Genomic DNA, 14,111 nt, shown 5'->3' with positions numbered 1-14,111 from the left:
TGCTCTCTGCTCACCGACGGCATCCTCATGTGTAATAACTGAATCGCTGGCAGAGTTTAGGATGTGTTTGAGTGGCGGATTACAGCTCTCCTCGTCCCTGGGCTGCAACGCGGACGCGCCATTTGGCAGACGGTTTTCATCGAAAGCGCCTTACAGGGACGCGTTGCGCGAATATTTAGCGCAGCTGTTCTCCGGGCAGAACCAGACCTCTCGCCCTGCCAGCGCTGATGTCATTCTTCCACCCCGAGGACGACAAATCCAGCCCGTGTCCATCTAGGACCTGCAGCCTTATGCTGCTGTGCTCTAAATCTGCTGCCTGTAAACAAACACCCCTGCAGCCTCAGGAATGCTACTGATCCTGACAAGTAGAGAGAAGACAAAGATGAGGAAAGGACGAAACAGAGAAAGAAATGAGGATGCATTTTCCATCTTTCAGTCTTTTAGTGTAGATAAGATTATATTCAGTAGATTTTTAATAAATATTCCCCAAAAGCATCAGTAAACATTATTGATTTATCCCTTGAACGATGAATTTATTCTTCTTCTTTGATGGAAAAATGCACCAATCAGGCATAACATTATGACCACCTTCCTAATATCTTGCCTCCCAAACTGTTCTCCTCCTGAGGGTGACCTGGGGTGTTAGTGGGGGGGTCTTTGGGTCCTATGGGTCTTTGAGGGGAGGGGCCTCTATGGTGGATCATCCCACAGATCAGTTTGGGATCTAGTGAATTTGGAGGCCCAGTCAACACCTTGTCCTGTTCTTCATGTTTGTTTGTTTTTGTTGTTGTTCCTAAAGTGTTTTTGTGTGTGCTGCCATCAAGGAGTGTTTTTGCTATGGGGTGGGGGGTGTCTGGTCTGGTCTAGGTGGATGCTACATGTCTAAGTAACATCCTCAGGAATGAAAACCAGGTCCAAAAGTTTCCCATCAGAAACAGTGAATTCTCCCAAAATGGTCCATGTTATTCACTTCTCTTGTCAGTGGTTTTAATGTTATGGCTCAAACTTATCATTGACATTTCTCGACCACAGTGGCTTTTACCGACGCAAACAGTGGACTCAAACCCTGCTAATGTCTCCCTGATAGGTTAAAGCTACAGCAGCCATGTCAGTATTTGTACCGGATCAAGTTCTCTGTCTAACCTCGTCCTGTTTTCCCAATCGTGTGAGTTTTCGAATCTTTAAACATGTGTATGTGTGTCTGCGTTCACCGTGGGAGCGCACATCCTTCGGAGATCGATTTGGAAGTGTGTGCTGTAATGCATTTTAAAAGGATGAACGTTAAAGCTGTCAGGCCTGGAGGGAGAACGATAGAAACAAGCTAGGAAACACCAGACAATGAACTGTCTGTCTGCGCTCGTCCTCCCCAAGGATTTTCCCTCCATATCCTAATCCTGTCTTCTTGCTACAGTAAATATTTTGTCGACAGAACTAATGCACACACAGGCCTTGCGGGTTATGCTGCTGCAGGGGTTTTTGAGATGTGTCGAGGCAGGGACAGGACATGAAGCTTCACTTTTGTTTCGTTGTACCAGTCGTACGTTTCACTGTCGACGCGAAGGTTGAGTAACTTTCATCATTCAGTGTGAAGAAGGTGAGAACGTGCTCCAGAGACGACTCAATGCTAAATCTCTCACCAGCCGCTTTGATATTAGCCTGTGACTCATGTTTTATGATGTTTAATTATTTGTTGTGAAATAATTTGTAGATAAAACCAGAACGTGAGATTTTGAAGCACCATGAAATTCCTCAAATGGGATTTTTTTTTAAATATTTCTCTTACTACAATTAATTTCTTGCATCATGAGTTTTCTAAAACAAATTTCAGGTCAGTATTGATATATGTAGATGTATTTTTTACCAACAATACAATAACGTCTATGTCTAATAACAAAACTGTAGTTTAATGTGTTACTCTGGTAAATGAACTTGTATTTACATAGCACATTTCTGCCTTGGTCCTCAAAGCGCACGTGACAAACCTACATATCTACCCATTTACCCATCTGCCCCAGCAAGTCGGGGTTCGGTGTCTAGATCAAAGACACTTTGACATGTGGTCCATGTACCGAGGATCAAACCACTGACCCTTCACAGTCATGGACAACCAGCTCTACCTACTGAGCCACAGCTGCCCCTGAAAAATACTTTTATTTTCTACAAAAAATATTATCTCCTTGATAAAAACAAGCCCAGGAACCGTGTCTGAAGATTCTCAGCCGTCCAGGTTTTCTTAACCAAAGAAGGAGTCACAGCTAAAACAAAGGCTACTGGATTTACTTGAATATGTTCCGTCACTTATCCAAGTGACGGGAGTTGAGTCACTCAGTGTGTTTTCATGAACAACTTAATCAAGCTTAATTTGACTTTCTGAATGTGGTCCTTGTCCCAGTTTACATGCAACAGAGAAAATCAAATAACTGATGGGAACGTGTCCTCCTCCTCCACACTAGGTGGCGATATATGTCTTTTAATCTGGTTAATACATCCCCCTATCATGGTTGACCTAATACATCATGTAATAAACAACTAGAGTTGTTCATGCAGCAGAACAGCATTTAAACTACAACCAGATGGATAATAGTTCAGCTTTTTAATTTCGTACATAATGTGTGCACTACTTCTGGTGCAGATAGATGGCGCTATTCCTCAGGTAGTTCTTCTACCAGCTCTGTTTACCTTCTTCTTCTTCTGCGACCGGCTTTTTTTTTTTTTTTTTTTGGATGTTTTTGTTCCAGGTTCATACGCCAGCGGTTGTGGTACATGCCTGCACACGTCTAGTTAAACTCCGATTAAGGCGTATACATGCCGGAGGAAACTGCTTATCTGAGTGTCTGAATCGGATAAGGAGATTTTAGTCGTGTTAACATGTATTTAACTTATCCAATCAAAGTCAGATTAAGACAAGAATTTGCATGTAAACATACTGAAGGATTTTATTTCCTCTGTGGGTGACGAAACCGTGAACGCCTGTTAACGATCCACACTCACCTTAATTAGAAGATTCTAATCAAATTTAATGTGGGTGGTCAATTCTTCTCTACACTAACCAGTTACGTACCAGAAACTCTTGAGGTGAGGATCAAGGTGTAACTTAGATGAAACTTCTTAAAACTGTGATAAGTGGTTGATAAGTTGCTCAAATTAAGTCCCCGTCATCCAGGTGATGGTAAATCCAAAACTAAAGCTCAAACAAAGGCAACTGGATGTGTCTGAGAGTGTATGAATGTCTTGAAGACATAACCTGCAGGAAGTTTCCGCTGTTGAGAAATGGCTTTGACATTTTTCCTTTACTTTTCCCTTTAGTTTGTGGTCGTCGTTAATGGCTCATAACACCACCATTAACATTTCAAAGTAGATCCATGTTCTAGTTCCAGGTGAATACTGGGCCATTAATAGACCCTAAGACGTGTGGCCACAACCCACAGATGTTCCTAATAATTTGATTTAGAACCAAAGAAGCCACTTGGATGAAACATCTTTAAGAAAACACAAGTCCAGAGATTCTTCTGTTTTCCAAATGCCATAAAAGTGTATTTTCCTTAGCAATAAAATTGACTAAATGTTGATTTAGATCATGTCGTGCTGGCGTCACTACTAAAGAAAACAGTGAGCTCCACTTGGTTTAGCCGCGTTAATACTCTACACTAACGGAAAGAAGATAAGAAAAGAAGACTCTTAATTAAGCCGAATCTTTACATCTGCTTCTGATCCTGAGTAGAGTTTACTCCAACAACCAATACCCCTCATGTTTCAGGCTGCGTTTCCCCGAGAGCAGCTTCTCCTTTCATCCCTGTCTGTAGATGAAGGCAGTGGAGGGAGATGATTATCATAAACCATACAGTTTTATCTGTGAAGGCGGCTCGACCGTCTCTACTCTGATGGCTCGTTTGGATCCTGTTCACTGCTCGAAGGCATCGCCGGCAGGAGTGCCAATGAAAGTGTGTTAGAGGCCCCCGGTGCAGCCAGCAGACGGGTCACGACTAGACGGAGGGTTTATGATGACGAGGGTAGATATGAGTACAAGCACACACACACAGCCTGACATAAGATTACAAGTCATATACAGGAGGTGTATGTATTATAGAGGGGTTTCCGTTAGAGTTGTTTCCAGAAGATGTGAATGAGCAAAACACTTTCACTCCAACTTTGCAAGCAGTTTATAAATGTAGTTCTAAATCTTCATTATTTGCAGAATTTCTATAAGGTGTTTAATACTTTACTGTATGAGTGGGTATTGGCGACGATACGATACGTATCACGATACTTGAGGGCACGATACGATACATTATTGCAATATATTGCAATATTCTACATAGTTCACTGAGAAATTTCGAATGCAGCTTAAAATACAAATTGTATATATGTACTAACAATGACATCACTGATTATTCATTGGATAAATTGAGTCAAAAAACAATATTAATCCAATGATCCATTTCATTTCCAATTTATTGCACTTGTAGAGGAGGTGGAAGTTGTTCACAATCGGCCCAAAACATGATTCTTTCTTTTTCTATAAAATCAATATCAAGACATTCAAAAACTATATTATATTGGAGGAAAAAGTATCGTGATATTTTACCATAACGATATTTTTTCCCAACCCCTAATTTACTGGTTCTCGGTATTAAATCTTCTAATTATGAAGGAGTTCATCAGTTCATAAGATCATTTAGAAAGTGTAAGTAAATGTGTAAATGTACATTTATCCACCTTATTATTTACAGATGTGCTAATAGTTCAATCATCTGTGTTAATAACTGGTTTAAACATCTTATATAATGAAAAGAAACGGCTGCAGTCTCATAAAATAAGATTTTCTGTAGACATTATACACTCCACAACTTGCCTTTTGTGTTTGTTTTTGTTTGGTTTTCAAAGGCAGGATAAAAATGCAGTGCATGCACAATGACTGGGGCAAGGTGAGATAACAAAAGTCGGTTTATTAAACTTACTAACATAAAGAACTAAAGATGCTTCCATGGGAGGAAGGAAGATCGAACAAAAAAAAAAAAACTCAAAAGAACCAGGGAACGTGAGGAAATAACTAGAAAATGCACGACAAGGAGAAACACAAAGGTCTGATGGATAATGAGGAGAACAAATGAGAACTCAGACAAAAGACACAAAAGATGCTGGCGAGGAAAAAAACATTGTTGTCGGTCTGACCCGAAATGTCACTGCTCAGGTTATTGTTGTAACGGATCATCCGACCGAGCGTATTCCTGACACACGGATGCATCGGGAGGTAACTGGCCACGTTTCCCAGAATGCATTTCACCTCGCGAGGCTGCACTAAACAGAAAACGCAAGGAAAATGTACAAATCCAAACTTTATTCATAAAGCACTTTAAAACAACCACAGGGCAACAAATAAAAGAGTCGAACTTAGAATAAATACAAACAAAAGTAAAAAGACATTTAGAATAAGATAAGATGAAACACTGTTTTACTACATTTCCATTCTAATACTGCAGTAAATTTTCAGGAAAGTTAAAACGTCTTTATATCTGGTTTTAAGACTGATGGCGTATTCCTCAGTGTTTAGTCTCCTGGAGACTCGAGGCTTCTCTCTTTCTTTCTTTCCTTCTTCCTTTCTTTCTCTCGCAGCCTTTTGAATATTTTTATTTTTACTCCTCTGATCATATGCGTCCTGATCCCAGCGCCGGTTTGACTCACTCTCCTCCAGCCCTTTGTCTGTATTTGTTTCATGTTTTAACTCCACAGTTTGACCTCCGCCGTGTCTCCTGCTCCACGTCGTCGTGGCTGTTTAGGCATTCTGCAAACACCGCCATGTGTTATTGCTCCCTCCTTATTTTGCGAGACAGCAGGAATTTTTCCGTAGATCTGGTCTCTCTATAAAACCGCTCAGCCCCGACAGATTGTGTTGATGAATCAGCCTCCGTCTGTCCTGTGCTGTGCGGCGCTGCTCTGCCTGACTGCTGTCTGCGACTTACATAACTCCTTTGTGCATTTGTGACACAACTGTTCTCCATAAGTTGAAACAAAACTGAAACTGGAAGTTTTCAAAAGGAAGTCACTTCTTGTTTCCTTTTGTTGAGGGTGTGTTCGAAAAGAAAAGTCTCCTGTGGTTTTCACAACCTGAAAACCTGGTTGTGACATGTCATGTTAGTCCGATAGAGCTTTCTTAGTTATTTTGTTTCATCCTCATCTTTAAAAGTCGTGTTGTTAGCCTGCTGAGACGTTATGCAGCGTTCGTTTTTTGGTCGGAGATGTTCCAGTTACAGGAGTCAGAAAGCAAGATGGCCGCCCCCATAAAAAGTGCTCGATTCATCTGAATATAACATGGTGCAAAGTGAAACTAAACTTTTTAAAAAAAAAATGAAATAAAATAAAAAAGATATTTACCCTCTGGAGTCACATGACTAATTTAAGACGATACAGCAACAAGTCACTGAATCTCTATTCAACTTCTGTAGAAATGTTAACTTATAATACTTATAATATTATTAAATACCCTGTTGTTTGCTAAACTTGTACAAAAGCTTTTGAATTTAGACTTTAGATTTACATTCTAAGTTATAAAAATGGCTCATTAAACTTGCTTGTGGTGTTCACTGTGAAAAACTTTTTCCTATTCGGATTTTATGGTTTGAGTCTGGTTTTAGGTCCAGTATATTAATATAGTTTGTCAAAATGAAAAAATAATTGTAAAATGACACAGGTGAGGATGTGCTGAAAAGAATGATACAAAAAACAAAGCGCTTTAAACCGTTTTTAAGATGAAATATGAAGGTAAAACTAATATTGGTCAAAAACGGCCAGTTATGGTCTGGACTCCAGAGGATTGAATGATGTTATTGCTATAATGTTATAAAACTAAATTTAGGTTATTTAAGTTCCACATATTGTAAATGGAAAAGATAACTTGAATCAACTCAGGAGTTTTTTTACTAGAATTATTTACAGTGATGAAATCTAGAAGATCACACCAGGCAGAAACTTTTAAGAAAGTTTTAATTGTAGAAATAAATTAATCACAGATGGTGTTTCACAGTGTTTTGGTTTTAGCTATTTTTAGTGCAACATGAGTTTTTAGTTTCCATATAACCTTCAATTATTCTACAACAGGATTCCAGTGTATTTACATGGAAACATATTATATCTACAACCAATTTAGTGCACAATTCATGTTGGACTTTCTTCAGTACGTTGCCGTATTTTCGTCTAGTCTAAAGTCAGCTCTCGTGTTCCTGTTGCGTAACTCTAGGTTATGTTCGTTACAGTTACAGGTCCTGGTGAGAATAATTGGATTATGGATTAATAATTGGAAAATGGATTTTGCTGGAGCTACTTTCAGTACAGTTAAACACGTTTTTAGTTCCATAAAATTCACAGTTTTTAAACAGAACGATTAAAATGTGGAAAGAAAAGTAGTGGAAGTGAAGAAATAAGGTGTGGAGGAAATAATGATTGAAAGGACACGTCTCTGTGTTAAACCTTGATGAGAAGCTTAATCACTCTCTGCTTTTCTCAGTTTTATTTGCTTCATCTGCAGTTCCCACTCTTCCAGTCGGCTCATGCTGCAGAATAACCTCGCTTTCCTTTTATCTGTCTGAGTGACGCGCTGAGAAAAGAACAAGGGCTGCGGCAGATCTCTGAGAGCCTTCGTCTGTCAAACCAGTGCAAGAACTTGTGTATTCTCCAAACGAACACATGTCCGTTACTCTGCAGCCGTCCGTATAAATTAGACGGCGGTCGCGATAATAGAAAACCAACTCCGACTGTGTATTTTAGTGTCTCTCTGCTCGGCGTCGTCCGACCTCCGAGCTGAGCCTCAGCCTCAGTGGGTGTTTTTGCAGCGTTTCCTTTTCCCGCGCACAGGTTGAAGCCGAGGTTTTTGCATATTTCCATAAATCTGACGTCTCACTCTGTTCAATCTTGCATTTTTTTGTGTTCGCTGGCAGTTTTAAAGCTAATCTTCCCGTCCTACTCTCTCTCTGTTTCCAGATGTTCAAACTGAAGGCAGTCCAGCTCGCTGAGAAGCTGCTTCCTGCCTTTAACACCCCCACTGGGATCCCCTGGGCCATGGTCAACCTGAAGAGGTCAGTGACACCGGAGAGCGTCTTTCAGACCAGCTGTAATTATTCTCATCGGAGATCAGGCCGTTAAATAATGATCTACTGCAGCTATAACCCAAGATGGTCAGGGAGTCGCCTGATGTGCAGGTGGAGCCTTCGTTTTAGGGCTGCACAATAACTATAAACCATAAATAATCGCAATCTTTTTGGTTTGTTAAAGTTCATCAGTGCAATAAACAATTTGTAAAAAAAATCTCAATTCTAAGCAAAAAAAATTTCCAGAATGGTGCAGCCCTACTTCACTTTTAAGCACAATTAATAAATGAAAACTAAATGCAGCTAAACTAATACAACAACTGCAAAACATGAGGTAAGTGGTCGTTAAAGCATCAGAGCAAAATGCACACCTGTACATATGTTTTTTTTTTATTATATAATTTGGTCGCCCTTTGTAGCTGCAGTCGACCTGAAAGAACTGATTTGAACAATGAAAGTTTGAGTCTGCAGGAGAGTTTTTGAAGCCGTGTCAATTTGTTTTTTAACAGGCAGCAAAAAGTTTCCAAAGTCGTGTTAAATTCACCTTTTAGACGCCTCCAGCCTCCTCGTTGCTTTGCCTCGGTTGTAACCAACATCCTTCTCTGTTCGTCTTGTCTGCGTCTGCTGCTTTTCTCTTCTTTCCGTTGTACCTGTGGAGAAAATTGGTCGGTTTGCACTAATTTATTGCCTTAAACAGTTGGAATAAATTTGCTTTATTAATCTGCGGGGGAAGCTAAGATCAGACTCTTTCTGTGTGTGAGATCAGCTCAAGGTGTTGGCAGGTTGTTGAGAATAGCTGGAGTACGAGAGAGGAACTCACTAATTCTAATTTATCAAATAATTAAATGTTGATGTCTGTGAGTGTTTGTGGACAAAGCTACTGGACACTTGAATTTCCCCCAGGGAATGAATAAAGTGTTTTTCTGTTCTTCTATTCTGTCCTATTCACACCTGAGTTATCAGCGTTCCAGTTACAGAAGTCAGAAAACTAAACTACTAAACTGTCCATGAAGGCTCTCGCCTTGTCCAAATAGAACTTGGTGTGTTCAAGATTTACATTCTTTGAGTGAAATGGAAGTTTTTAAAATAAATAAATAAAAGCAATATTAACTAATATTGTTGCTATAATGTTGAACTAAATTTAGAGTTTATTTAAGCTGCACAAATTATAAATCAGACGACTTGAACCAACTCATGATTTTGAATTTTTTTGCAGTGATGAAAACTACAAGACAACACGAGGCAGAAATTCATAAAAATATTAAAAAGTTTTAATTGTAGAAAAAAAAAATACACCTGGATTCAAGGATCAAGGATCATTCGCAACGATAGATGGAATGAAATTATGCACTCAAGGTTCCCTGGTTGTTCACCATAGTAACTATAATATATAGATACTGAGTAACTATAATATAGACACGAGTAAACAGTATATGATACTAGCAGCAATGTCTAAATAAAATAAATAAAATAAGATAAGCTAAATAAAGGTAGAAAAAATGTACATAAAAAATGAAGCGGCAACAAGCAGCATGAATAACGGTAGCAGCAGGATATTAACACAAGACAGATTTAATGCAACAAAAACTAATCAGAAGTGCTAATAAAGGGAACATCACAGGAGCTTCTAGTTACTGTTTACACACGGGGGCGGCCATCTTGGAAACTCAACTCTGGGATTCTACAACTTTCTGAGTAAAAAATCTGAGTTTGGGGCCGTTCCAGTTGAAAATTCCCATCCATAACTCTTAAATTCCAACTTCTGAGTACAAACTGTTACCAGACAACACAGGACCTGTTTTGGAGACAACCTTTGGGACACCTACACAATATTAGGGCGGTTGTAGCCGTTAATAACTCGTCTGTTTTAACCATTCAACAGGGGCAGAGATATTTTAGACTTTTGATTAGACATCTCGTCTCAAATAGAGAATCAAAGCTGCCTCTGTAATTAACACGCTGGTCAACGATTGGTCCAGGTAGCACTAACAGAGGCAACAACACTGACAAATAAATGACTTCATGTGCCGTGACTCTGACGTCTCTTCTCCAGCGGAGAAACAGAGACATGTTTTCTGTCTTCCATCGCGTGGTCGACCTGGTGCTGATGCGTCTCTGATCCGGGGGACGTGTCCCCTCAGTGTGGACGTGCTCTGTCATTAGTCTTAATTGGAAAACACGTCGCTGCAGACACACACACGCATTCTGGTCGCGTTTCTTTTTTTCTACGAGCGAAGGAAAAAATCTTTACTACTTATACATCCTGAGCGCGTCGAACCAAACTCCTCTGAGAACAACAACGTCCAGAGTTTAGCCAGAGAAGATGGATGGTTTGAAAGAGGAGAAAGACTTCTGTGTCAAATTGGAAAACCTCTCTCAGAACAAGGAGCTCGGCTGAGATCTAATCTGCCCGTCTTTTAGAACTGAACGTCCAGTCGCTTTTGTTTCAGCTTGTTTTTTATATGTATGTATATAAGGATTGAGACGTCAGTTTAACAATCGTTTCTTCTCTCCCTCCTCTTCCTCCTCCTCCTCTTCTTCCTCATCTCCAGCGGCGTCGGCCGTAACTGGGGTTGGGCTTCAGCCGGCAGCAGCATCCTCGCCGAGTTTGGGACTCTCCACATGGAGTTTGTCCACCTCACCTACCTGACAGGAAACCCTGCCTACTACCAGAAGGTAGCGCTTTAAAATGCTAACGCTTCATTTACAGGTGTTCACCACAGAGAGGATTAATATGGACAGACTCACACTTAGGGGCGGGCAGTGATAAGATTTTATTGATGTTAGTTCCTTTATCCATTCCTCCTGTGAAAGTTTGGTTTAGAAAAAGTAGGCGTTTCATGTAAACAACAGACATTTTATTTGGTTTCTAAACTAGAGATAAGAACTTGTGTAAATATTAAATTGGTCAGTGAATCCAAGATCTCTGGACAAATAAATAAAAATTAATTCAAATATTTATCCTGTACGAGGTTGGTCGCTGGATCCTAGATCTTTGAACATTGTTGAACACTGGTACAAGGAAATGTTGGATTATAAACTGTACTTTATAGAGCGGTTGGCATAGCAACGGGTAGCCACCATTATGCTACATCCTATTCCTATCGTAAATAACTAAAACAAACACTATATTAACTACCTAAAATGACAGGAACAACCCTTCAAAAATAATATTTGACATGTGTTTTAGTGTTTTCATTGGAGCTGTACTGCAGCCGGTCACCAGGGGGAGCTCTACTGGCTTTGCCTTCACTTTGGAAGAGCTGTTCTCCATCTTTATACTCTCTGTGGTGTCTACTGACAGATATAATTTACTTATGAGCACCTCAAAGACCTAAACGGGGATTATCTTCTGTTTGGAGTAAAAGTCCTGTGACTGGTGTTGATCTCAGGTGATGCACATCCGGAAGCTGCTGGCCAAGATGGACCGACCCAACGGGCTGTACCCGAACTACCTGAACCCCCGCACTGGGCGCTGGGGCCAACGTGAGTACATCTCCCTGTTTACATGATCAAAACATTTCACTCAGCATGCGCTAATGGTTTTAGCTCCTTTGTGGTGTGAAATAAATTAAAATGCAAATGATCTGCACATTTACTGAACACATTTCAAAGTTGAATTCCAGGGAAAAATGTTTTCAGCTTTTTAATTTGGGATTTTATTTGAATTCCTGCTGTGTTTTTTAAACCAGCTGCCTGAGACGAGAAGTGTATAGTTGTAGTTGTAGGAAGAAAAGAAGTAGGAGAGATTAAGGCTAAGTGAAGGAAAGACGAGAAGTAGAATGGATCCCCCCACTTTAATCAGGACAAATTGAACGGAGCAGGAGAAGACGGGAGATGAGGAACACAGTATTCCCGGCGTATTGATCACATTTGGCGAGCTGCCCGGGGAAATTAACGGCTCTCAGAGTGAAGTCAGACGTGCGGTGACTCACTATTCTTCCTGTGAAACGTGTCATTTCTGGTTAAAGTCACAAATATACAATTAAAGTGGAGAGACGTCGAATGCATTCGTTAGTCACACCTACAATAACGAAGCATTCGGCTTGAGACGCAGCCAAGGAAAAAGCAACAGTGTAATTACAGAAACATATATAGAAACATATAATTATAGTAACAAAGACGAAATGCATGAAGCGAAGGAGTCACAGACGAAAGAAAATCCAGCTTTTACAGGAAGAATTGTTCTGAGAGTTTTTGTTAAATTGCAGATTTTCCACTTACGTTTTGTTCTCATGTGCATTTCGTGAGTGTTTTGGTGGAAGCACCGTTTTCTCTTTTCCTTTGTGTCGGTGAAAAAGCTTCTTCCTAACATGATTTGAATATATTCACTATCATTTGGTGGAGGAAGGAAATGTTCCTGTTCTGTGAGAAAAAAAAAAAAAAAAACTTTCTTCGGAAGTTGAAAAATGCAAAGAAGGAAGGAAGGTGCAAACGAAAGGTTCACTGGACACCATGCATATATATAAGGAGGAATTGAACAGGTTAATGGCAGGAAAGGTTTCCTATAGTGTTCTGTGAGACAAAGGAGAATGAGCTCTATTAACTGTCTATTGTCTTATCAGAAATATTACTTAATAAATCAATTAGCTGGTGGAGCGTAATGTTATTAGGAATCTTCTTTTTGGACGTCTTTGGTTTTTCAGCTGTACTTTGAACAAAACCAAACATTTTGTAGAAGTTCCTTAGTTTTTTGTAATGACGAATACAACACGAAAGTTGCATTTCCTTTGCATAAACTCCTCTGTGTATCTGCACCGTAGTTTCCAGCATCCTAATCAGGATGCTAAGGAGGAAGGTCCTGCCTGGGTTTCTGTGCTTCCTGAAGGTTTCAGGACTAGTGGGGACGGTGCTGTTTAGTCAGTCGGGTTAGTGTGAACACAACAAGTCCTGTTATATATAAGATATAAACAATCTCTCTGCTGTCGTCTGTCACAAGAGAACAATATGTTGAACCTTGTAAACTAACAGTCAGTCGTTGTAGAGGAGTCAGTGCGTCCTGGACGCCTCCATCAGGTGTTTCAGGCCTGTTCCACCAGAAGGAGGCCTCTGGGCCGACCCAGGACATGATGGCGGGATTAGATCTCTCCTCTGGGTCGACCCAGGACATGATGGAGGGATTATATCTCTCCTCTGGCCTGGAGGAACCTGGGGATTCCTCTGGAGGAACTGGTGGAAGTGGCTGCTGCTCCCGCGACTGGAGCCAAATAAGTAGGAGAAAGTCATCGTAGATAACGAACCGTAACAGTCGCTTCTCGCTGTTGTTTTACTAAAGACTTGAGACGCTTTTTCATTTGGCCTATTCGGTGCTTCTGTCAGGAGCTCGTAGCTCGAAGCCTGACGACATCTGTTCCTGTGCTGTCATGTTTTTTTGCAATCTCGCGAGAATCCAGCGGCTTTGCACAGTGACAGAGTTCAATTAAATTCAGTCTTATTCATATAGTGTCACTAACAATACAAACTGTCTCAAAACACTTTACGAAGTCTGGTCTGAAACCTCCAGAGCAAGTCCCTTTATCAGGAGGAGACTTTGAGGAGAACCCAGCTCATATGGAGGAAAGACGAGAAGTCGAATGGATCCTACCACTTTAGAGAGAAGAGAAAAGCAGGAGAAACCAGATAATAACTCATCTGTCATAGAAACATACATCTGACTAACGCAAACATGTAGAATGTGATAATGATACAGATACGAGAAGCACATCCTGCAGGGATCTGTCTTTAAAGATCACTTTATTATGGCTGCATGCAAAAACAACCCAATAAAATGTCAGCTGAGTTACTAGTTTTACTAAGAACAAACACTCGTCACCGAGGCCTTGACGTGTCCAAATTAGAGCTGGACATCGACTCATGACTCGCTGATTCCATTTCATAGAGACATTATTCATTTAAAGATATTTAATTTTGGAATGAAATGGTTTCAGAGATTTATTCTACAATATTTTAGTTTTTCTTGCACATGTGTTTTCTTTTTCTGCAGCTCTTTGCGTTCAGGCTCCTCAGAGACGACTCATGTAAAAGTGCGGT

At 40.3% G+C, this 14,111-nt stretch overlaps 1 protein-coding gene across 1 annotated transcript in view; it reads left to right on the top strand.

Moving 5' to 3' along the window:
- The window catches only part of man1a2 (mannosidase, alpha, class 1A, member 2), a 130,820-nt gene that overhangs the window by 92,656 nt on the left and 24,053 nt on the right, over positions 1 to 14,111 (top strand). The window contains exons 7-9 of the mRNA XM_047600742.1: positions 7,975 to 8,069; positions 10,634 to 10,757; positions 11,474 to 11,567. Coding sequence (XP_047456698.1) covers positions 7,975 to 8,069; positions 10,634 to 10,757; positions 11,474 to 11,567 — 313 coding nt within the window. The remainder of the gene's footprint in view (positions 1 to 7,974; positions 8,070 to 10,633; positions 10,758 to 11,473; positions 11,568 to 14,111) is intronic.

This window comes from Mugil cephalus, chromosome 12 (genome assembly GCF_022458985.1).
Source record: "Mugil cephalus isolate CIBA_MC_2020 chromosome 12, CIBA_Mcephalus_1.1, whole genome shotgun sequence".
NCBI lineage: Eukaryota > Metazoa > Chordata > Actinopteri > Mugiliformes > Mugilidae > Mugil > Mugil cephalus.
Note: the sequence above shows the minus strand (reverse complement) of the source record. Positions and strands in the feature narration are given on the sequence as shown.